This window comes from Pomacea canaliculata, linkage group LG4 (genome assembly GCF_003073045.1).
Source record: "Pomacea canaliculata isolate SZHN2017 linkage group LG4, ASM307304v1, whole genome shotgun sequence".
In the NCBI taxonomy this organism is placed as follows: Eukaryota; Metazoa; Mollusca; class Gastropoda; order Architaenioglossa; family Ampullariidae; genus Pomacea; species Pomacea canaliculata.
In genome coordinates, this window is record NC_037593.1 from 12,123,209 (window position 1) to 12,147,079 (window position 23,871).

General features: G+C 39.1%; 3 protein-coding genes across 5 annotated transcripts; 2 read left to right on the top strand and 1 right to left on the bottom strand.

Annotated features, from left to right (window-relative positions):
• The first annotated feature begins 460 nt into the window (after positions 1-460).
• On the top strand, positions 461-8,912 carry LOC112562927 (glucose dehydrogenase [FAD, quinone]-like). Of its 2 annotated transcripts, none has more exons than XM_025236547.1 (11): positions 461-923; positions 3,330-3,457; positions 3,688-3,899; positions 4,087-4,276; positions 4,573-4,701; positions 4,814-5,103; positions 5,313-5,463; positions 6,021-6,163; positions 6,601-6,775; positions 7,359-7,584; positions 7,762-8,912. In XM_025236547.1, exons 2-11 carry the CDS (start codon positions 3,334-3,336, stop codon positions 7,895-7,897), a joined length of 1,776 nt encoding a protein of 591 aa, XP_025092332.1. In that variant the 5' UTR covers positions 461-923; positions 3,330-3,333; the 3' UTR covers positions 7,898-8,912. The 2 variants fall into 2 exon arrangements, with proteins under 2 accessions (XP_025092332.1, XP_025092333.1); XM_025236548.1 differs by lacking the exon at positions 461-923 and adding an exon at positions 2,312-3,060.
• Positions 8,913-9,118: 206 nt separating this feature from the next.
• LOC112562923 (glucose dehydrogenase [FAD, quinone]-like) lies at positions 9,119-18,536 on the top strand. 2 transcript variants are annotated; one of them, XM_025236538.1, is made up of 11 exons: positions 9,119-9,659; positions 11,503-11,630; positions 11,862-12,073; positions 12,264-12,453; positions 12,752-12,880; positions 13,020-13,309; positions 13,521-13,671; positions 14,580-14,722; positions 15,172-15,346; positions 15,934-16,159; positions 16,344-18,536. In XM_025236538.1, the coding sequence occupies exons 1-11, from the start codon at positions 9,562-9,564 to the stop codon at positions 16,477-16,479; spliced, it is 1,878 nt and encodes a 625-aa protein (XP_025092323.1). In that variant the 5' UTR covers positions 9,119-9,561; the 3' UTR covers positions 16,480-18,536. The 2 variants fall into 2 exon arrangements, with proteins under 2 accessions (XP_025092323.1, XP_025092324.1); XM_025236539.1 differs by lacking the exon at positions 9,119-9,659 and adding an exon at positions 11,104-11,242.
• Positions 18,537-18,558: 22 nt separating this feature from the next.
• Positions 18,559-22,680, bottom strand: LOC112562930 (gamma-interferon-inducible lysosomal thiol reductase-like). The gene is made up of 7 exons (XM_025236550.1): positions 22,473-22,680; positions 21,704-21,889; positions 21,378-21,455; positions 21,030-21,134; positions 19,792-19,938; positions 19,252-19,320; positions 18,559-19,013 (listed from the first exon to the last, which is right to left on the bottom strand). The coding sequence occupies exons 1-7, from the start codon at positions 22,578-22,580 to the stop codon at positions 18,948-18,950; spliced, it is 759 nt and encodes a 252-aa protein (XP_025092335.1). The 5' UTR covers positions 22,581-22,680; the 3' UTR covers positions 18,559-18,947.
• Positions 22,681-23,871: the final 1,191 nt, after the last annotated feature.

Below are 23,871 nucleotides of genomic sequence, written 5' to 3' on the forward strand. Positions count from 1 at the left end.
CGTTTCAATCAATCAGAGAGAGGGGGAGAAGTCAGCTGGATTTTTGAATCATTGGTCGAGTCTTAAGTGTTTCTGCCATTAAACTTTCTAAGGACCTGCGTGAATAAGGCCCGTGACTGACCAATAAATGTGGTATCATATTTTTATAGAGATAAAATAAACCTTCATAGTAGCTGAAGATCAAATGGAGACGCAGTTTTACAATTAACTGAAATGCAAATTTATTACAAACGATAATTTGTATGTCGAATATGAGGAAATATACTGAATAATCAGTGTAAGAAAATTACACACAATTATACTGCCGGACCTAATCGCTCATACACTTCTTCCCATCAGTCTACTCATTAACTTACATGTGAAATATTTATATCCTCTGGTTCATTTTGCTACAAAGAAAAAGCAAAAATGATTTTTAATGGAAATGTTAGGTAATATTTTAAATAGGGAAAGCACAGGTACGACATATTAAAAGTAGGCAAAGGGGACATGCTGTCGAATGTGACATGCAGATAACAGTGACGCATTTGCCAGCCATAAACACACCCACGGGACTCGAATATAAAAACTGTATAGCAAGCACCACATGCATGAAACAAGATCCTCAGACAACCCACTTTCTCTGGGTGTAGCAAGCGCATGCGCACACCAGTCGATGTGAAATCCTCTTCATCGCATTCTGCCGAGGATACGACGTTCGTTCATATATTTCCAGCTTTCGGGTGGTGCAAGAGAAAACTTCATACTGCAGGAATTAATTTGAGGATAGGCTTGTCACCGATGAAAGAAGTGGGCATGTTCCTGATTTTACACCTCTGGGAGATGTTGGATGAACTTTGAACCTCTAGTAAGGACGAACGCATTGCACTTGTTGAAGACATTGCACTGCATCAAAGGGACGACAGTACACACGACAGTACCGGGTGAGATGTAGCAGCTAGGTATCCTGTGTACTGTTAACAGCCAAATGTTTACCTTCAAACAGAAATTTTTGTAACTTAAGTGTAACGAAGCTAATTTCAGTCTTGTAGGGAGTTGTAGTCGTATGCAGTTTGCATGCATGAGTGTTTTTAATTTTTTTTTGTTGGTATTTATGTGTGTATGTGAGCAAATGTATTTATATGTATTCGTGTGTTTACGTGTGTTTGTGCGCACGCGCCCGCGGGATCAAGAAGAGTGTGAAAAAGAGGAAGTGAATGAGGAATTTTCTGATAAAAATATTTTTTTGACAATAATTTTTAAGAATCACGTAATTTTCGGGGAAAAAAAAGAGGCAGTTTCGTATTTCCCTGGATTACACATTGATTACAAACGATAATTGAGTACAGCCCAATGAGAAAACTAGCTGTATAATCAGTGTTATAAAACTCACATTTGTCCCGAACATAATGCCAGACTTACTCGCTCTCAAATACCTGTCTGTCTTTCCTTCTCTCTCTCTCGCACACTTCTTTTCACGAGTCTGCTCATTAATTTACGTGTAAAATGTTTACATTATATGTGGTAAGTGTAAGCTGTTGTACGGTGTAGAGATTTAAACTGCTTTTAAGATTTGTGAGTTGTGCATTCAGCCCTATGGTGCAGCGCACTATCAAGTCAGTGAACATCGCGGTATGGCATCCTGACCCTCGCTGACCCTCGCTGACACTGCTGACGCGAGTTGACGTTCGTGTCGCGCAACAGTTGCGCAAGCATGTCGGTGCTGGCCTGAGGTGCCGACGTCGTCGTCTCAAGTGTTTTGCTGGGGTTTTTTTTTCCTATTTTTTTTATTCATCTGCGCCGCGAGTGATAGGAAAGTTGGAACAAATCAGCGACAGTCAGTGTGACGCGGAGTCACGAGCTAGGACAGCACAACATGGCGACCTTGAACTGCAGGTTGACACCCGCCAGCGTTGGGAGAAATGCTTTCAGCTGAAGAAGATAAGACTGAGAACAAGTGTGAGGGTACTTATGCAACAAAGCGCTGGATGCCGACATCTGCACGTAACTGTTTTAGAAGAGACCGGGATTTGCTTATGTGAGAACAAAAGAGTGCATTTCCTAAACTAAACCCTTAAGCAAAAAAAAAAACACCAAACAAAAACAAAACAAAAACACAACAAAACCAACTCCCCCTCCAAACCCCCCCCCCCCCCCTAAAAAAAAAAACCAACGAAAAAATGTATGCTCTTAGCGCTTAAAACAAGAATGAGAAAAAGACAGTATAGAAGGGACGAAAACAAATAAAAAACAGTACTGACAAAAATAGAAGACAAATATAGCAAACGCAAAGAGAAACCAAGTAACAAGAACTGAAATTATCGCGATTCTGCAAAGGAAGACGAGTAGGAAAGTATCAATAAGCTGAAAGGGATGATAGTGAACAATGACTAGCATTGTGTGGACTTTTGTTAGGAGTGATGCTGAAGGAAACGATGCGTTGTCAATGTAAATTTGAAGAATTCAATTGAAGGTAGGTGGTGGATATGAAAAGGGAGATAGCTTCATTGGTTTGCAGTGCAGTAACTAAAAATCCTGTGAACATATGTTGTTGTTCTTCTGGAGTGATGCCGATAACAGTGATGCCGTGAACACGCCGAGGAGACGCGGACATCAAGGTAGTGGAGCCAACACCACATGCATGAGACAGAGCTGTCGACCTTCAACTTTTTTTGTGTGCAGCAAGCACACCCGCTAAGTGAATGCCAGACACTGTATGTGAAATCGTCTTCATATATACATCGTTCGTTCATACACTTTCAACTTCTTAAATAATCGGGTGGGGCAAGAAAAAAAAATTCTTGCTGAAATTAATGTAAGGGTAGGTTCTGGCCGATGAAAGAATTAAGCGTGTAGCAGGTCTTGCACGTCTCTGAGATGTTAGTTGAACTTTGACCCGCTGGTGAGGACAAACGTACTTCATTTGTTGGAGATAATACCCAGCACCACACAGGCGCCGCACTCCACACACAGCACTTCAGAGATATAGCAGCTTGGTGTCCTGTGCATCCTGAAAAACATTACTAAATAAACCACAGCTAGATTTTTATCTTTGGGAATACTCTCCAAACAAAGAATCTGGTGAGTTTTTGTAAAATTTAATCGTATCGAACAAATTTTAAAATTCGGTATCGTGTGCAGCTTAAGTGCATGCATGTCTTTTTTTTATTTGTACACGTGTGTGTGTGTGTGTGCATGCGCGCACGCGAGATCAAGGGACAAGTGAGAAAGAAAAAATAAACAGAGAATTATCTGATTCAAATATTACTTTTAACAATAATTGTAAATAAGAACGCACTTTATAAAACACACATACATGACAGTGCACCTACTGTTTGTTATGTTTCTAGAACAATGGCGGCCTTGACCGCAGTAGCAGTTGCTGTGCTGGTTGCTGTAGCTGCCCTGGTGGTCTTCACACTGATGACTCCAACTCCTCTTACAACATCCATCGATGCTGAATACGATTATATTGTAGGTGAGGTCAGATTTACTTTTATTTATAAAAATGGGTACTCGAGATTTTCACACGGACAGAAGGTAAGTCTCTTAATGACCTTTAACCTTCCATGACTAGACTCGGAAGAGCGGGCAAAAGAAACCATGTCTGCCGACTTGCATAATGAGATGAGTGTAATAAATATAAATAACGACTGTCACCATCTTTCATAGAAATGAAATGTGTATGTGAAACGCCCTATGTTTTAGTGGGGGCGGGGTCAGCGGGCTGTGTGCTGGCCAGTCGTCTGTCGGAAGATGCTGACAAACGTGTCTTGCTTCTGGAGGCGGGGCCAGACGACCAGGGCGTGACAGATTTGTCCGTCCCCTACTACGGACTGTCCATCGTTTGGAGTAAAGACTTCAGCTGGGACTATTTCACCGAATCTCAAAGTCCCATCTTACAAGGCTATAAAGAACAGGTGAATGCTATCCAAATAAGTTGCACCCAAATAAATGAAAACGCTTATACTGCGCACTAACTCATTTAACTAATAAACTTATTGATTAGTTAATAATTCTTATGTCATTCCAATCATTTGTCTATTTGAAAAATGTCGATTATTATTGTTACTATTGTTGTTATAAGAATATTATTATTATTTAAAGAAAATGTCGTGGCCCAGAGGGAAAGTGCTCGGCGGAAGTTCTAACCTCAATGCTCTGATCTACATCCGGGGCAGTCGCCATGATTACGACAATTGGGCCAAGTCCGGGGCAGAAGGCTGGAGTTACCAGGATGTGCTGCCCTATTTTCTCAAGTCAGAAGACATTCGTGTTCCAGAATTGCAACGCTCTAGTATGTTGTCACCGAAAGCTAATGGAATATTTTACCTATTCATTATAAGAACACCCAAATTATTTCTCGCACAGAGCTATAACGACAGAACCAGATTTAATGTGAAATTGTAGTAAGGATATATATATATCAAGCACGATATTTTTGTCTCACTAAGAATATATCTCTAGCTTTATTTTCTGTACTTTCTTAATTAAACTGTTTTGCTATGTATCCCGAAATTATAGTTCTGAAACAATTTTCTACAAAATTTACCATCTATGAACAGGTAAGAAAGGAAGGTTCTATTTTTACAGAGTACCACGGGAGAGGGGGCCCACTGAAAGTGGAGAGTCCAGAAACAACACAACTAGGGCAAGAGATGTTACGCGCAGGGAAAGAGCTGGGCTTCCCTGAGGTGGACCCCAATGGCGAGACGATGCTAGGCAAGATGACATTATTGAACTCGCTAATTATCTTGCAATTTTTTTCAAGAAAGTATTTTGGAGAACATCACGTTAAAATTTGAAATAACTTATATTTTCGGATGTCTGTCAGGTTTCAGCAGGGTGCAGTCCACCCAGATGAACGGTGTCCGCTACAGCACGTCACGCGCCTTTTTACACCCTGTCCTTGACCGCTCTAATCTGCATGTTGGGGTCAATGCACACGTCACTCGAGTGTTGATCGAAGACGGAGTGGCGAGAGGAGTGGAGTTTTTTAAGGATGGGACCCTGCGCACAGTTCGCTCCAAGAAGGAAGTGATTGTGTCTGCTGGTGCCATCGGGTCACCTCAGATCCTGATGTTATCAGGGGTTGGTCCCAGAGACCATCTAGAGTCTTACGGAGTAAGTTCATCTACTGACCGTAAGAATCCTCTACATCTTATCAATCACCCCCCCCCCCTTTTTGTAGTCACCTCCCTGCCTATGCTGTTGCTCGTTGTAAGTCCTCCTGGTCATCGTTCGTCTACGTCTGTATCTTTGCTATGTTACCGTGACATGACACGCATCTTATCAGTTGTGTCATCCATCTGTCTCATTTCAATTGACCTCAGATCAAAGTTCATGCTGACCTTCCAGTAGGCGATAACTTGCAAGACCATCCACTTTTGGACATGGGCATTAGTGTGAACGACTCTATCGGCATCACTGAAGAGAAAGCCGCCAGCTTGTGGCAACGTGCAAAGTACTGGCTCTTTGGGAAAGGTATTTCTGGGCTACTACTTTTGTCTGGAAAAATCTCCTGGACTGGTGATCAGAGTATTATAGAGGTAATATGTGTAGATGTAGATATTCTTGTGGCTTATAGTTGTGGGATTTACTTACATAAGTTAATTGTTTACGCTTGAAGACTTACGACAAGGTACCAGAGCTCGTTCGGCTTTGTCTGTTTGTTCAAACTGATAATGTTTTTGTATATTCAGCACAAAACTTAAGATAAATTGTGAATTTAGATATATGTCTTGTCACTCAATGGATAACGTTTATTGTGCTGCTGATCACCAACTCCAAGTCTGTGGCAAATGGCGAAATGTGTTTGGTCTCATTTCATTTTATTGTTATTTTGTTAATATTGTTTTTCCTTGATATAATAAGTAAGCGCAAAGAATACTTGTGGTTGTGGTGCTGTGCGATATAAGATGTTATTATTATTATTTCCAAAATATAATCCTGCCTTCATCATGTCCACCACTACAATAATCAACACTGTTCATTTGCTTGTTTTGGGTAAATGGAAGGTCATGTGTTTATGTATTTGTCAGGTATTCTTTCTTCCACGTACGGCGTAGAGGCCCTGTCCTTCCAGGCCAGCACTGAAGAGAGGAGACAACTGGGATGGCCAGATGTGCAGCTGCATTTAATGTCATCCCTTGGTATTTTAGCTCCTCAAACACATACAACGGAGGTGAAAGAAGATTTTTTTTGAGAGTACCTTTCTACGTGACAATCCATACTCTCATATATTACATTTACATTTTCCGAAATAACCTACTTTAAATTGCTTTATGATCATACAATATTTACTATCGATGCTGGTTTTGTTGAGCGCTTCGTTGCTATAGGCAGTAAAATAAGATTATTGTTTATGCTGCTATTATGAGGTGAATTATGATTGATTACATTTTGTTCAAATTATTAGCTCTGAATCATCATCATATACATATATATACTGACGAATCGCTTAACATTAACTTTACCGTTACAAATCAAGCACTACTGACAATAAATTTGAATATCGACCTTAGTTGACTGAACTCATTAACCTTGACCTAACTCATTAGTTACTTCAGTTCAATCTCTTTTTACTCAAAACAAAACTGTAGTGATTTTACTTTTACACAGAACATTCGGCGGCTGTCAGCTAGAGGTACAGGATATGGAATAACATGCGTCAATACTCTGCTGAACGCTCTCAGCTTGGGGTCAGTGCGCCTGCGCAGTGGAAATCCTCTGGACGACCCCGTCATTGACCCGCACTATTTAGAGAGGCCAGAGGACGTGGAGGCACTTCTTTATGGTAAGTGCGGGACACAACTGGAAGTAAACGTTCGACCGACCTTTGTTTTTTATTTTTTCGGTTCTGCTGTATTTATTTTATTTGGTTCCTTTTCCTAGTTGTCTCTTCTTTCTTTCCTTTTATTGTCGATGATATGCATTGACAATGTTATTTATTTAGCTTGAGACCTCTGCAGTCGAGCTGCTTAACTTCTAGGCTACGAACTTTACCAACAAAACAGAGAAAACTATAAATAGGTATTTTTTATGTTTGAACGATCTGGTACTATGTATTGCTTCTTTTTATAGCTAATCGTAATAATTTTAGTCTACAATAAAGGTAGGCTAGCTACACAGTCACGGTAACTGCCTGGTAACGCGTCTACTTGAATAAAATATTAGAAGTTTATCTGACTAGGTGTTAGTTTTGGGGAAGCACGTGATCTACTGACCCTTGTCTGTATTAAATTATTTTACTGCACTTATTCATGCTTTCATTCCTTACATCACTGCAAGAAAATTCGCGTCACCATTCTGAACTTCCATTACCTCAAAGTGTACATCAAAACTAAAATTCACGTTTAACTATCATAAATGTTTTCCAGGTGTAAAAGCGTGTAAGCAGCTGATGCAGGCACCCGCTCTACGGAAACTCGGAGCCAAGCTGGCAGACAAACCGGTGAGCGCATGCGCGGACAAGCACGCGCCGGACTCTGACGATTACTGGCGCTGCGTCATTCGCTACTCACTGTCCACGACCTTTCACCCTACCGGCACGTGCAAAATGGGTGACGTCACTGACAACACCACAGTGGTCGACAGTCAGCTGAGGTGAGCCTCTGGAGAGACGGGCTTCTGTAAATATTCACGTCACTGGTGAACCCTAACCCTGACGTATTTAATGTAAGATTTATTGCTTTAAAACTTACCAGATAAACTATTTGTCATTCGGGATATAAGTGTCTTGGAATGGGACCTTGATACCTTGACCTGTCCTGTTTTGTTCAGGGTCAAGGGTATCCGCGGCCTGCGGGTGGTGGACGCCTCCATCATGCCCACCATCGTCTCCGGCAACACCAACGCACCCGTCATCATGATTGCAGAAAAGGCCGCAGACATCATCAGGGGGCGCTCTACTGTGTGACATCAACAGATCTTGTGATGAAAACACCTCAGGACTAAAGGAGTTTGAACTTTGGTCTTGTAGTTTTGAGGTATTCAGCCAGCCAGCTATTCATTCGTGGGAAGGTTTAAGGGGACAGTTCACTAAGCAAACCATACATTTTAAAACGTACTGCAGTATTTCTTGTGGTCTTTCTTCCTCTTGTGATGGTGGACAAGGAGGAGGACAGTTTCATTGTGATTAATATATACACAGCTTCTTTGCTTTTAGAACAAAAATGCCAGAAATTCATGTACCTTGACTCTTCCAAAAGTTAAATATTATTCCACACGTTTGCAGCGTTATATGCAACAGACAGAATAATAACAATAACAATAATAATGTAACCGAGTGATGGCCGGCCCTCTACAATAATAATAATAAAAACCGGATGATTTTAGTGCAATTTTTCTATCAAAATCACTTTAGAGAGCCGAGGTGGAGGCAAATGAAACCAATGAAACCAATGCAGTGCAAGATATTGTTCTTACGAGTTGAGCATGAGCTGCTTGGGGAAGAATTTTCCTCGGTAATGTCTAAAACATGGCCAAAGCACAAATTATCTTCAGTCTGGAATATAAACATCAAGAACAGCTAATATTTATTCTTCTATTCTCAACATATAACCATTTGCAGTTAATATCATTAGTTGGCTAACGATTGACCAACGTTTGTTAAACTACAGTCAGTCGTCTATATGTGTAATACAAGTTTTATTGCCAACATAGGACATGCATCGTCGTTATAAGATGGCTTACTATAATGTGAAGTTAGTATTTTAATGCGAAGAATTTTATTCTGATATTTACGTTCTTAATCCTTTAATATTTTACATTCTGTAAATTATCTATGTATATTTTTATATGTTTACATGACTTATAATAATAAAGTGTTTCATTTTTTACAAAAATTAAGGTTTAAAATATCAGTGTAAAGTGTTTATTCTTGTCTATATATAGATTGCTAATTTGTTAATAAATATCCTTATCAAAAAGTTTTATTATTTTCTGGCTAATATACACCTGGTCTGTAGGCGCCTATATAGGAGTGTGAAGTACAAAGATCCTGAGAAAATATACTGAATAATCAGTGTAACAAAATCGAAATTTTCTAACACAGTTATACTGCCGGACCTAATCGCTAATACACTTCTTCTCATCAGTCTATTCAACGTACATGTAACATTTTTATATCCTCTGGTTTATTTAGCTAAATGAACAAAGCCAAAAAGATTTTTAATGAAATGTTAGGTAATATTTTTAATAGGGAAAGAACAGGTACGACATATTAAAAGTAGGCAAAGGGGACATGCTGTCGAATGTGACATGCAGATAACAGTGACGCATTTGCCAGCCATAAACACACCAACGGGACACGAATATAAAAACTGTATAACAAGCACCACATGCATGAAACAAGATCCTCAGACAACCCACTTTCTCTGGGTGTAGCAAGCGCATGCGCACACCAGTCGATGTGAAATCCTGTATCGCATTCTGCCGAGGATACGACGGTCGTTCACATATTTCCAGCTTTCGGGTGGTGCAAGAGAAAACTTCATACTGCAGGAATTAATTTGAGGACAGGCTTGTCACCGATGAAAGAAGTGGGCATGTTCCCGATGTTACACCACTGGGAGATGTTGGATGAACTTTGAACCTCTGGTAAGGACGAACGCACTGCACTTGTTGAAGACATTGCACTGCATCAAAGGGACGACATACTGCACACACGACAGTACTCGGTGAGATGTAGCAGCTTGGTATCCTGTGTACTGTTAAAAGCCAAATGTTTACCTTCAAACACAGAATTTTTTAAACTTAAGTATAACGAAAATAATTTCAGTCTTGTGGTCGTGTGCAGTTTGCATGCATGAGTGTCTTTCATTTTTGTTTGTTTGTATTTATGTGTGTATGTGTGTTTACTTGTGTTTGGCGCATGCGCCCGTGATCAAGAAGAGCGACAATACTAAAAAGAGAGGCAGTTTCGTATTTCCCTTGATAACACATTGATTACAAACGATAATTGAGTACAGCTCAATGAGAAAAGTAGCTGGATAATCAATGTTATAAAACTCACATTTGTCCCAAACATAATGCCAGACCTAGTCGCTGTCACATACCTGTCTGTATTTCTCTCGCTTTCTCGCTCGCGCACTTCTTTTCACGTAGTCACGAGCTAGGACAGCACAACATGGCGACCTTGAACTGCAAGTTAACGACCGCCAGCGTTGGGAGAAATGCTTTCTGCTGAAGACGATAAGAATGAGGACAAGTGTGAGGGTACTTACGCAGCAAAGCGTTGGATGCCGACATCTGCACGTAACTGTTTTAGAAAAGACCGGGATCTGCTTATGTGAGAACAAAAGAGTGCATTTCCTAAACTAAACCCTTAAACAACCCCCCACCCCCCAAAAAAACAACAACAAAACAACAAAATACAAAAACAAAGCAAAACAAAACAAATAACAAAAAACAAACAAAAAAAACATGCTCTTAGCGCTTAAAACAAGAATGAGAAAAAGACAGCATAGAAGGGACGAAATAAAAAACAGTACTGACAAAAATAAAGGACAAATATAGCAAACGCAAAGAGAAACCAAGTAACAAGAACTGAAATTATCGTGATTCTGCAAAGGAAGAGGAGTAGGAAAGTATCAATAAGCTGAAAGGATGGTAGTGAACAATGACTAGCATTGTGTGGACTGTTTTTAGGAGTGATGCTGAAGGAAACGATGCGTTGTCAATGTAAATTTAAAGAATTCAATTGAAGGTAGGTGGTGGATATGAAAAGGGAGAGAGCTCCATTGGTTTGCAGTGCAGTAACTAAAAATCCTGGGAACATATGTTGTTGTTCTCTTAGACTGATGCCGTGAACACGCCGAGGAGATGCGGACAAGTCTGTCGACGACCCACTTTCTTTGTGTGTAGCAACCACACCCGCTAAGTGAATGCCAGACACTGTATGTGAAATCCTCTTCATATATATCGTTCGTTCATACACTTTCAACTTCTTGAATAATCGGGTGGTGCAAGAAAAAAATTCTTGCTGAAATTAATGTAAGGGTAGGCTTCTGGCCGATGAAAGAATGAAGCGTGTAGCAGGTCTTGCACGTCTCTGAGATGTTAGTTGAACTTTGACCCGCTGGTGAGGACAAACGTACTTCATTTGTTGGAGATAATACACTGCACCACACAAGCGCCGTACTCCACACACAGCACTTCAGAGATATAGCAGCTTGGTGTCCTGTGCATCGTGAAAAGCATTACTAAATAAAACCACAGCCAGATTTTTATCTTTGGGAATACTCTCCAAACATAGAATCTGGTGAGTTTTTGTAAAATTTAATCGTATCGAACAAATTTTGAATTCGATATCGTGTGCAGCTTAAATGCATGCATGTCTTTTTTTTATTTGTACACGTGTGTGTGTGTGCGCGCAGGCGAGATCAAGGGAAAAGTGAGAACGAAAAAATAAACAGAGAATTATCTGATTCAAATATTAGTTTTAACAATAATTGTAAATAACAACGCACTTCATAAAACACACATACATGACAGTGCACCTACTGTTTGTTATGTTTCTAGAACAATGGCGGCCTTGACCGCAGTAGCAGTTGCTGTGCTGGTTGCTGTAGCTGCCCTGGTGGTCTTCAAACTGATGACTCCAACTCCTCTTACAACAGCCATCGATGCTGAATACGATTATATTATAGGTGAGGTCAGATTTACTTTTATTTCTAGAAATGAGCACTCGAGATTTTCACACGGACAGAAGGTATGTCTCTGAATGACCTTTAACCTTCCATGACTAGACTCGGAAGAGCGGGCAAAAAGAAACCATGTCTGCCGACTTGCATAATGAGATGAGCGTAATAAATATAAATAACGACTGTCACCATCTTTCATAGAAATGAAATGTGTATGTGACACGCCCTATGTTTTAGTGGGGGCGGGGTCAGCGGGCTGTGTGCTGGCCAGTCGCCTGTCAGAAGATGCTGACAAACGTGTCTTGCTTCTGGAGGCGGGGCCAGACGACCAGGGCGTGACAGATTTGTCTGTCCCCTACTACGGACTGTCCATCGTTTGGAACAAAGACTTCAGCTGGGACTATTTCACCGAATCTCAAAGTCCCATCTTACAAGGCTATAAAGAACAGGTGAATGCTATCCAAATAAGTTGCACCCAAATAAATGAAAACGCTTATACTGTGCACTAACTCACTTAAACAACTAATAAACTTATTGATTAGTTAATAATTCCATGTCATTCCGATCATTTGTCTATTTGAAAAATGTCGATTATTATTGTTACTATTGTTGTTATGAGAATATTATTATTATTTAAAGAAAATGTCGTGGCCCAGAGGGAAAGTGCTCGGCGGAAGTTCGAACCTCAATGCTCTGATCTACATCCGGGGCAGTCGCCATGACTATGACAATTGGGCCAAGTCCGGGGCAGAAGGCTGGAGTTACCAGGATGTGCTGCCCTATTTTCTCAAGTCAGAAGACATTCGTGTTCCAGAATTGCAACGCTCTAGTATGTTGTCACCGAAAGCTAATGGAATATTTTACCTATTCATTTTAAGAACACCCAAATTATTTCTGGCACAGAGCTAAAACGACAGAACCAGATTTAATGTGAAATTGTAGTAAGGATATATATATATATCAAGCACGATATTTTTGTCTCACTAAGAATATATCTCTAGCTTTATTTTCTGTACTTTCTTAATTAAACTGTTTTGCTATGTATCCGGAAATTATAGTTCTGAAATGATTTTCTACAAAATTTACCATCTATGAACAGGTAAGAAAGGAAGGTTCTATTTTTACAGAGTACCACGGTAGAGGGGGCCCACTGAAAGTGGAGAGTCCAGAAACAACACAACTAGGGCAAGAGATGTTACGCGCTGGGAAAGAGCTGGGCTTCCCTGAGGTGGACCCCAATGGCGAGACGATGCTAGGTAAGATGACATTATCTATTGCACTCGCTAATTATCTGGATATTTTGTTAGATGTGAACTTGCAATTTTTTTCAAGAAAGTATTTTGGAGAACATCACGTTAAAATTTGAAATTTGAAATGTTTAGGGATGTCTGTAAGGTTTCAGCAGGGTGCAGTCTACCCAGAAGAACGGCGTCCGCTACAGCACGTCACGAGCCTTTTTGCGCCCTGTCCTTGACCGCTCTAATCTGCATGTTGGGGTCAATGCTCACGTCACTCGAGTGTTGATCGAAGACGGAGTGGCGAGAGGAGTGGAGTTTTTTAAGGATGGGACCCTGCGCACAGTTCGTGCCAAGAAGGAAGTGATTGTGTCTGCTGGTGCCATCGGGTCTCCTCAGATCCTGATGTTATCAGGAGTTGGTCCCAGAGACCATCTGGAGTCTTACGGAGTAAGTTCTTCTACTGACCGTAAGAATGATTTACATCTTATCAATCACCCCCCTTTCTGTAGTCACCTCCCTGCTACATGCCTATGCTGTTGCTCGTTGTAAGTCCTCCTGGTCATCGTTCGTCTACATCTGTATCTTTGCTATGTTACCGTGACATGACACGCATCTTATCAGTTGTGTCATCCATCTGTCTCATTTCTATTGACCTCAGATCAAAGTTCATGCTGACCTTCCAGTAGGCGATAACTTGCAAGACCATCCATTTTTGGACATTGCCATTAGTGTGAACGACTCTATCGGCATCACTGAAGAGAAAGCAGCCAGCTTGTGGCAACGTGCAAAGTACTGGCTCTTTGGGAAAGGTATTTCTAGGCTACTACTTTTGTCTGGGAAAATCTGTACTGGTGATCAGAGTATTATAGAGGTAATATGTGTAGATGTAGATATTCTTGTAGATTATAGTTGTGGGATTTACATAAGTTAATTGTTTACACTTGAAGACCTACGAACAAGGTACCAGAGCTCGTTCGGCTTTGTCTGTTTGTTCAAACTGATATTGTCTTTGTATATTCAGCACAAATTTGAAGTTAAATTTTGAATTTAGATATATGTCTTGTCACTCAATTGATAAGGTTTATTGTTCTGCTGATCACCAACTCCGTAAGATCAGCTTCAAACTTTATACTGTCAATACAGACCTCCATAATTCTCATCGTTTTTTAATTCTGTCAAATTTAGACATCTGCAACGATCTCCTTTCTTGCTGTCTTTAAGTATTTAATTCACGAAATTCAAGAAAGTACAGAACTAGGCTGGTCGTCTCATTTTCCAGACAAGGTATCCCCACCTCTGCACACCCTTCCCTGTTTACAACTAAGTCCCGAACTGACTATAAATATTAAACTCTGTTATGGATTCTTTACTGACTCCCCTAAATTTATCTGATCTCTTGTCTGTCCACATTCCTGCTCGAAACCTTCGCTCCTCATCTGACTCACCCTCTAGCTGTTTTCAAGTCTGTGGCAAATGGCGAAATGTGTTTGGTCATATATCATTTTATTGTTATTTTGTTAATATTGTTTTTCCTTTATATCCTAAGTACGCGCAAAGAATAGCTGTGGTTGTGGTGCTGCGCGATATAAGAGATATATTATTGTTATTTCGTCCAAAATATAATCCTGCCTTCATCATGTCAACCACCACAATAATCAACACTGTTCATTTGCTTGTTTTGGGTAAATGGAAGGTCAGGTGTTTATGTGTTCGTCAGGCATTCTTTCTTCCACGTACGGCGTAGAGGCCATCTCCTTCCAGGCCAGCACTGAAGAGAGGAGACAACTGGGATGGCCAGATGTGCAGCTGCTTATAATGTCCTCCTTTGGTATTTTCGCTCCTCAAACACATACAACGGAGGTGAAAGAAGATTTTTTCTGAGCGTACCTTTCTACGTGACAATCCCTTCTTTCATATATTACATTTTCCGAAATGACCTTCTTTAAATTGCTTTATGATCATACAATATTTACTATTGATGCTGGTTTTGTTAAGCGCTTCGCTGCTATAGACAGTAAAATAAGAATTAAGATGATTGTTTATGATGCTATTATGAAGTGAGTTATGACTGATTACATTTTGTTGAAATTATTAGAACTGAATCATCATCGTCGTCAGATACATATATATATATACTGACGATTCGCTTAACATTAACTTTACCGATACAAATCAAGCACTACTGACAATACATTGGAATATATCGACCTTAGTGACTGAACTTATTAACCTTGAACTAACTCATTAGTTACTTCAGTTCAATCTATTTTTACTCAAAACAAAACTGTAGTGATTTTACTTTTACACAGAACATTCGGCGGCTGTCTGCCAGAGGTACAGGATATGGAATAACATGCCTTAATACTCTGCTGAACTCTCTCAGCGTGGGGTCAGTGCGCCTGCGCAGTGGAAATCCTCTGGACGACCCCGTCATTGACCCGCACTATTTAGAGAGGTCAGAGGACGTGGAGGTCATTCTGTATGGTAAGTGCGGGGCACAACTGGAAGTAAGCGTTCGACCGACCTTTGTTTTTTTTTATTCTTTCGATTCTGCTGTATTTATTTTATTTGGTTCATTTACCCAGTTGTCTCTTTTTTCTTTCCTTTTATTGTCGATGATATGCATTGACAAAGTCATCTATTTACCTTGCGACTTCTGCAGTCGAGCCGCTTATATAACTTCTAGGCTACGATCGACTTCACCAAAAAACGGAGATAACTATAAATATGAATTTGATTATGTTTGAACGCTCTGGTACTATGCATTGCTTCTTTTTATAGCTATTCGTAAGAATTTTAGTCTACAGTGAATATCACTTATAGTAATCTTAGGCCGCCTACACAGTCATGGTAACTGCTTAATAACGCGTCAACTATAATACAATATTAATGTAGATGTTTATCTGACTATAGGTGTTAGCATAAGAAAGCGCGTGATCTCGTGGCCCCTTATTTGTCTGCTTTAAATCATTGTACTGCACATATTCATACTTTCATACATTACATCGCTGCAAGAAAACTCGTGTCCACATTCTGAAAAATTCACGTTTAACTATCATAAATCTTTTCAGGTGTAAAAGCGTGTAAGCAGCTGATGCAGGCACCAGCTCTACTGAAACTCGGAGCCAAGCTGGCAGACAAACCGGTGAGCGCATGCGCGGACAAGCACGCGCCGGACTCTGACGATTACTGGCGCTGCGTCATTCGCTACTCACTGTACACGTGCTTTCACCCCACCGGCACGTGCAAAATGGGTGACGTCACTGACAACACTACGGTGGTCGACAGTCAGCTGAGGTGAGCCGGTAGAGGGACTTCCTTTTGTAAGCATTTACCTCACTAGCGGTGACGTATTTAATCAAAGTCTGCTTTTAATTTATTTCCCTTTGCGATAGAAGTGTGCTGGAACGGGTGGATGGGATGGCATGGGGTGTCTCATGCACTGAGACCTTGACACCGTGACCTGTTCTTTTGTGATCAGGGTCAAGGGTATCCGCGGCCTGCGGGTGGTGGACGCCTCCATCATGCCCACCATCGTCTCAGGCAACACCAACGCCGCTGTCATCATGATTGCAGAAAAGGCCGCAGACATCATCAGGGGGCGCTCTACTGTGTGACATCAGCAGATCTTGTGATGAAAACGTCTCAGGATTAAGGGCCTCGAACCTTATAGTTGTTTTTTTTTTTTGTCTTAAAGTTTTGAGGAATTCAGCCATCCAGCTATTCATTCGTGGGAAGGTTTAAGAGGACAGTTCACTAAGCAAACCATACATTTTAAAGAGTAATGCAGTACACCTTGTGGTCTTTCTTCCACTTGAGATGGAGGACAAGGAGGACAGTTTCACTGCGATGGATATTTACACAGCCTCATTGTTTTTGGAACAAAAATGCCTGAATGTCATGTACTTTGATTTTTCCAAAAATTAAATATTATCCCAACACGATAACAGCTTATCCGCAACAGAGAGAATAAAAAGATTTAAAGGATAATTTTAGTGCAAATTTTCTATCAAAATTATTTTAGAGATTCAAGGGTGGGGCAAACAGCGGAGTGTTCTTTCAGTAAATGAAACCAACGCAGTGCAAAATATTGTTCTTTCTGATTGAGTATGAATTTTCCTTTTTATCATCTAAAACAAGGCCAGATGAGATTTTGTCTTATCTGTCAACACCAAGAATGAAACTAATATTTACGACGTGAATGTAGATTTTATTTTAAATAAACTCTTTTACAATCATCAAATGCTCATTCTTCTATGTTCTCAACATATGATCATTTGCAGTTAACAACATTAGTGTTAACGACTGACTAACATTCAATTGTCTATATCAGATCATAAGGTGGAATGATAAGTCCATGGGCACCTACTCAAAGGCTGCTGACAGACAAGATGTACAAAATGTCTCAACCGGTGGAGTAATCCTCTAATCGCTGGTTGTGTAGATTACTATAAATTGTTATCAAATGAATGTTTAATGTTGAAGAAAGTAGTTTTATACTAATGAAGGTATGTATTGAGACACAGATAGTGTTAATTAATTACATGTGACCGCATAGACTGTGCACATCATTAAATATTTTTTCCTTTTTTTAAAAAATATATTTTAGTTTCACCCTTATCTCAATTTTTAACTATGCATACTTTATGCATGGCCTCAGGAAATTATACATCTATGTAAGATTTTCTTGTAATTAAGCGATGGTAATGTAGGTGGAGGAGGTTAGGATTAAGAAACAGTTGCTTCACCCTTCCCTCACTTTATAGGTACTTGCATTTTGATCTATGACAAGTTTAGTTATCACTTTTTTTCAGAGGGAGAGTATTCACAAAGCCTTTAAGATGCTACCTTTTAGTTCTACTGATATAATGTTCACATCAGAGAGGTTTGAGAAGTTTTGTTTTCAAATTTGCATTTTGGCTGGAAAATATTGTAGTCTTGTTTATTGATCTAGACTGAAAAACAAATTCTGCTAAAGCCTAATACCAAACTTACAATATGTTCAAAGCCTTGAGTCTTCCAGATTGTTAGTTTTAACAAAAACAAATGCAAAATGTAAGGTCAAAACTTTTTTTAAAAAAAAAACAATGATTAAATATTGCTGGAAATTTAAAATGGGAGGGTTGGAGGCTCACCAATATGCTGATAACAATAAAAGCTGTTAATGGCTTTTAGTACTGCTTATTTTAATGTCTATATTTTGTGTTGATCGCCGCTTTTAATTTAAATTGTGTGATAGTACCTTTCTTCATTATGCATAAAAAAATGCATTTTTTCATGTCAAAAAGATTTTAAACGTGAACAGAGACTGAAATACCTGTGAACAGTGGCTTCTTGAAGGATGGGTTGTCATTAGAGTTTATATAGCATTTATAGCAATATAAGGTTACAACCAGCGATACTGAAGTGACACATTGAAGCTCAAAACTTTATGCAATTGTGTATTTTTGCTACAGCCTACACATCACATCAAAAATAATAATTCTTGTCCGAGCATTATTTATAAACTGCTGTTCATCTATAGAAATGGTTTGGTGCAAAATTGGATCCAAAATTATGAGTCCTTTTAATCATTTTCAGTAAACTTGAAAGAAACATGCAAGTTTGTCGTGTATGAAATGAACAATTTTATACAGCAAACTCTTATCCACAAATGCATCCCTAAAGAAGCAGGATAAAGAAGTGACACATGTATGAAAAACTTCTACAAAATATTTATTACCATGTGCCACATGGTCACATGAGAATCAAGTTGATCATTTTACTTATGATAATCAGATACAAAGACAGTTTGGTGCATATGTTAAATTTGCAAACCTTACACAGTTCTCCTACATGCCAAGTTATTGTATATATTGCACTTGTGTAGCTGACATTTAAATGCTTGCAATGGTTGTGTGCTGTGTATTACCCTGTGCCAGTCAGACTTTTTTGGGTGTGTTATACAGTAAAGAAAATTGTTTGAAGAATTAGTGTTATGGTAAAGCCTTTTGCACAGAATATGGCAAATAAGGCACACTCATCCTTCAACAAATCAGATGCATACTAATTATTCCTTTAAAACAAACTGGCGATAAAAAACATTTTATGGAGCGAAGCATCGCTTAGAGGAAGGCAGCAGCTCTTCTTTGCAAGGTTCTGGTTTAGGTCCCTGATAAAATGAAATGCCATTGTTTAGGAATTCTTCGCTGTTCACTTACAGATTCTGTTACCAATTACAAATTTGACATTTATACTACAGTTTCATATATAAGCTTAATGAAGTGACCATTAATTATGTTTAAGTCAACAGGAATTTTTTTTTCTGTCCAGAAAATGTTATTGGGGCAAAGAGAATTTTGCCTTACATTACATTTATAAAATTTTGTGCTGCATAAAAAAAAAATTACCTTGTATGTTTCACAAATAAGTTTCAGAAGATTCTTCACTGCTTTATTATTTATTTTCTCTGTATGAACCTGAAACAATAACTGAATTATGAAGCAAATACATCTTCAGAAAATTAGTGTTTGTATGGACATGTGTATATCCATGCACACAAATACATTCATGCGTTTAATTCACAAATGTGTCCCATAATGCCACCAGCACCATTTGTCTTATAGCCAATTAAGCATGCAACAGGTCAGACACTGAAAGACATTCCATCTCTAATAAAAACAGCAAATGACATACCCAAGTTGCTGTATGATTATAAGATGGTTTTTATCACTGAAATCGCATCAAAAATAATACTGATATAAAGCAGTAACTTGATATCACCTTCTTAGAAACTTTTGAAAATGATAAGGAATACAAATTTAAAGCACTTTTTTTTAAAACAATAATTCTTACAGGGTTAAGCTAACAGTACAAGCATATTTTCAATGTAGAATTGCCTGTTGCATTTCAGCAATTAAAAAAAGAAAAATAGAACTTCACTATCATACCCCATTCAAGGTGACCCAAGGAACATATTCATGAGAAGGCTGCAGGGCATCTGTCTTGAGTGCCATCTGGTGTTCCAAAGTGTTGCCAAGGCTGCTGTTGGCACAGTTCAAGATGTTCTGGACTGGAACTCCAGTTTTATTGGAGCACTGTCAGGAAATATTACACTTGCAGACTCATACTTCACCCTATACAGTAAAATCAGTCATGTGTGGGCGATACAAGAATATTTCAGAGCTACTATTACCAGACATTACAAAGATGGTGAAGTAGAAGGGGGCATAGTTATAGAGACTGTTGGACATCACCTCATCTACCCAGTCCAATCAATACCCTAACCCTAAAACCAAATCCTAAGTCACATGACTTTACAAGGCCGAGCCTAATTTTAACCAATGCAAAAATTCAAAAATATCATTCAACTTTCTCACTTAAAACAGTTTATTGCTTAGAATATTCTTTCCTCATAAAGGACGAGGGCTAAATGATAAAAGCCATTTTCTTGCTTATTTTACCTCTTGTTAACAAAGAATTGTCATTGTCATTAATGTCACATGACTTTATACCCCACTCCACTCTGTTCAATGTGCTCAACTCCACTACCTTCTGTCCTGATCATACCCAACACGTCTGTTCAAGTACCTAATTTCTATAACTCACTTTTCTGCAAGGGCTTCTCAACACCACACAAATTCACAAGTACGCCTAATGAGAAGTCACAAATGGACTTAAAATACCTTGATGTTATGATGTTATGTCTGTGTTTTTGCCTGTTGATATGTTTGGTCTATGTATTTAAGCTGTGTTCACTTTGAGTATATAATTTGTATATTTTTGTTTTAACTTCGCTTTTATAAAGCACATTGTGCTTCCGATAAATAAGAAAAATGTGCTACAAAAATATTTTATTCTTAATATTACTTCATTGATGGGTGTTGTAATCTGCTGCATGGTAGCTTTAGACCCTCTGGAACCAGATGCTTAGTATGATATTAACCACTAGTTGGATAGCTGACATAGCAGTCAGCTAAAGTGCTCCTAAAATGTTAGTGGCTTATTGCTCGTTGATAGGAGTTAAAATCCAATAGTGCAATTTTGCACCTGACCCAAGACTGTCAGGCATTAGCCATTCAGCTAGTAGTCAGTAGCATACTATGCACATGGTCATTTTTTTTTTTTATATATTATGACAAAGCTTCTCAGATCAAGATGGTTCTTTTAAGAACAAAGAAATACTCACAACAGATGCTGCTTCATATGGATTATATGATCGCAGTGATAGTTCCATACAGTGGATGAAGGGAAAGTAAATGCTGATGTTCTTCAACTCGTAGATAGCACAAGTCTGAGACAAAACAGATAATAATTAACATTCTAACATCTAGAACATGGATTGACACAATTCTTCCAAGAGACACTAAAGTTTTTAATTCTGTTTTATAAGGTTCCCCCAAAAGTGAGTTTTCTTTATAAAAGAGCCTTACATTATCCAACATTGTGGGTGTATAAAGGTAAGGCCCTATGCTCTTCAATGAGTAGCAAGGAATAAACTCTCTCTATATATATCAAGACAAGGAAAACATATAACCTCAATCGTATTCCCAATGCACTCCAATTCTCCATGCTGACAGGTAAATATGTACTCTCCTTGAGGTCCTTTTTGCTCCTGAAAATGCAAATATGATTCTGATTCCATCAACTGAATGTCTAATGTCTAAGTCTAGTGTCTAGTCTAATGTCTAAGTCTTTTATCATCAACAAAGCATCATGACCTACAGCCAAACATCAGTTACATTCATACCAAAGGAGACTTTTGATCATCTTCCTATACAGATTCATTAATGCATGCTGCTTCTAATGATTAACAAAGGTAAATAAAAACTTGCACCAGATGGTCAAAGGAGAAAATCTTACCTTAGCATTTCCGTAAGGAATAAGTGTAAGATTCATTATGTTGCCAACTTTCTGGAATGTCGGATATAATTGTCCTTCAATGAAATCCTGGCAGTCTGGACAGAGTGATTCATAGTAAAGCTCAAACTGCACTGGAGCAGCCACAGCTGACTGGGTCCACTCTGATGCTTTGCATTGTTCGTACACCTGGAATCAGGTTAAGCAGAGATCCTAAAGCTATGATATACAGGAAATTTAATTTAGGAATGCATGGTGTCACAAATGCAGAGATTTATGAAACTGTTGCAACTAGGATATGTTTTGAACGTCATGATACACATCTTATGAAATAAGCAAAAAAATAAATAAATGTAGATCTGTCTCCTGTCTAGGAATCAAGAATTAAGAAATTAAATGTCCCTAATTGTTATAACAAGAAAAGGGAGCATTAGGGTGGTAAAAGGGTAAATATACAAATGGTGGAAAAGGGTAACTACATAAATGGCTGGTAAGTCTGCATGGCAGAGCATGCAAAACACAGATGTATTTGATAATATGAGCACGGAATAAGAAACAAAAGACAGAATAAAAATGAAAAATCAGAGGTCACGAAATTCAAAGAGAAATGATGAGAGCAGCGATGTTTGATCAAGAAATACAGTTTGATAACGTTCAGCTTTGAATCGATACATTGTCACCGTTACTGAAATTAAGAGGGCGGTGGTTTGAAAGCTTTCTCACATGTTTGTGTTCGCGATTGTCGGCATTGGACACATGACGAGTTACCTACCTTGCACTGCTCCGCTATTTCTTCTGAGCTGCACCAGAGACTCGGTGGAAATCGGCAAACACTTGCCACAGCAGGCGATATTAAAGCAAGCAGCAGTACCGTGTTCATTGTGAGATATGAGAAGTCTAAAGACACGAAGCAAGTGACCACAATCCTCTGTACACAATATATACAAGCACTAACTTCGCTAGGGCATGTGATTTGTCATGTGACTAGGTGGAGCGGATCAAGTGACTGATCATGTGATCATTGACGTTGGATATACAGATAGCGATAAAGGCAGAGACAATGAATAAACTTATCTCATTATATGTCGCGCATGCGTTGGACTTTTATGAAGCCATGCATCGGTTAGACTCCTTTTAATTAGAGTTTAGAGGAAGGCAGCAGCTAGGTCTTCTTTGCAAGGTTCCGGTTTCGGTCCCTGGTGAAATGAAATGCCATTGTTTAGGAATTCTTCCTTGTTCACTTACAGATTCTGTTACCAATTACAATTTGACATCTATACTACAGTTTCATAATAAGCTTAATGAAGTGACCATTAATTATGTTTAAGTCAACAGGAATTTTTTTTTCTCTCCAGAAAATGTTATTGGGGCAAAGAGAATTTTGCCTTAAATTTGTAGCGGGAGCTGCGCGCTTGTTTAGGTCAGCGGGTACCACGTACTGACATTGCCGTTCCCTCCACTACGCATTCCCTCCCACCCCACGCTTGATCGCGCGAGAGGCGCGGCGCGAGACGGACAGCAACAGCGGGTGACGTATGCCCAAGCTGTCCGGTACAAATAGCGGGCGAAAAACAGCGCTCGTACCCTATCATCTTTCGGGCCGAGAGATCGACATCGTCGCAGGTTGTTTAAGGTTGAAGAATTAAGGATTTAAATGTCTTGCTCTTTTTACCAACCATCCTTATTTAGTTTACAGTTCATTCTCATGATATTGAAACTACAGGAATACTAGACAGTAACTGCATGTCATGCAAGGGATGACAATAGTCATTATTAACAGATAGCAGAACTGCTTTCTTTCTCTTGGGTACTTGATATTAATTTTTTTTTTTTAAATTTACATCCGTCATTCATATTTTTAGAAACGATTTGAGGAACTTTTTCGACAAGGATTACTAGAATCATCCTCACAGAATGTAACAAATTAAAAATAAAATATGAGCAGAAAGTAAGGGAAGATTCTCCGTGGTGTATGCGTGCATCTCTAGAACAGAAGGGCATTGCCTAGATTTGTGAAAATAGTATTTTGTACCGTGCTTTACCAGACCATTAACAATCGCACGCACTAGTAAAATATGCAGGCCTCATTAGAGGAGAAAAGAAACTCGATGTTATGGTTATCAGAAGCGCGATACAGCAAATTCTGCTTGAGAGACACATCTTGGCTCAAA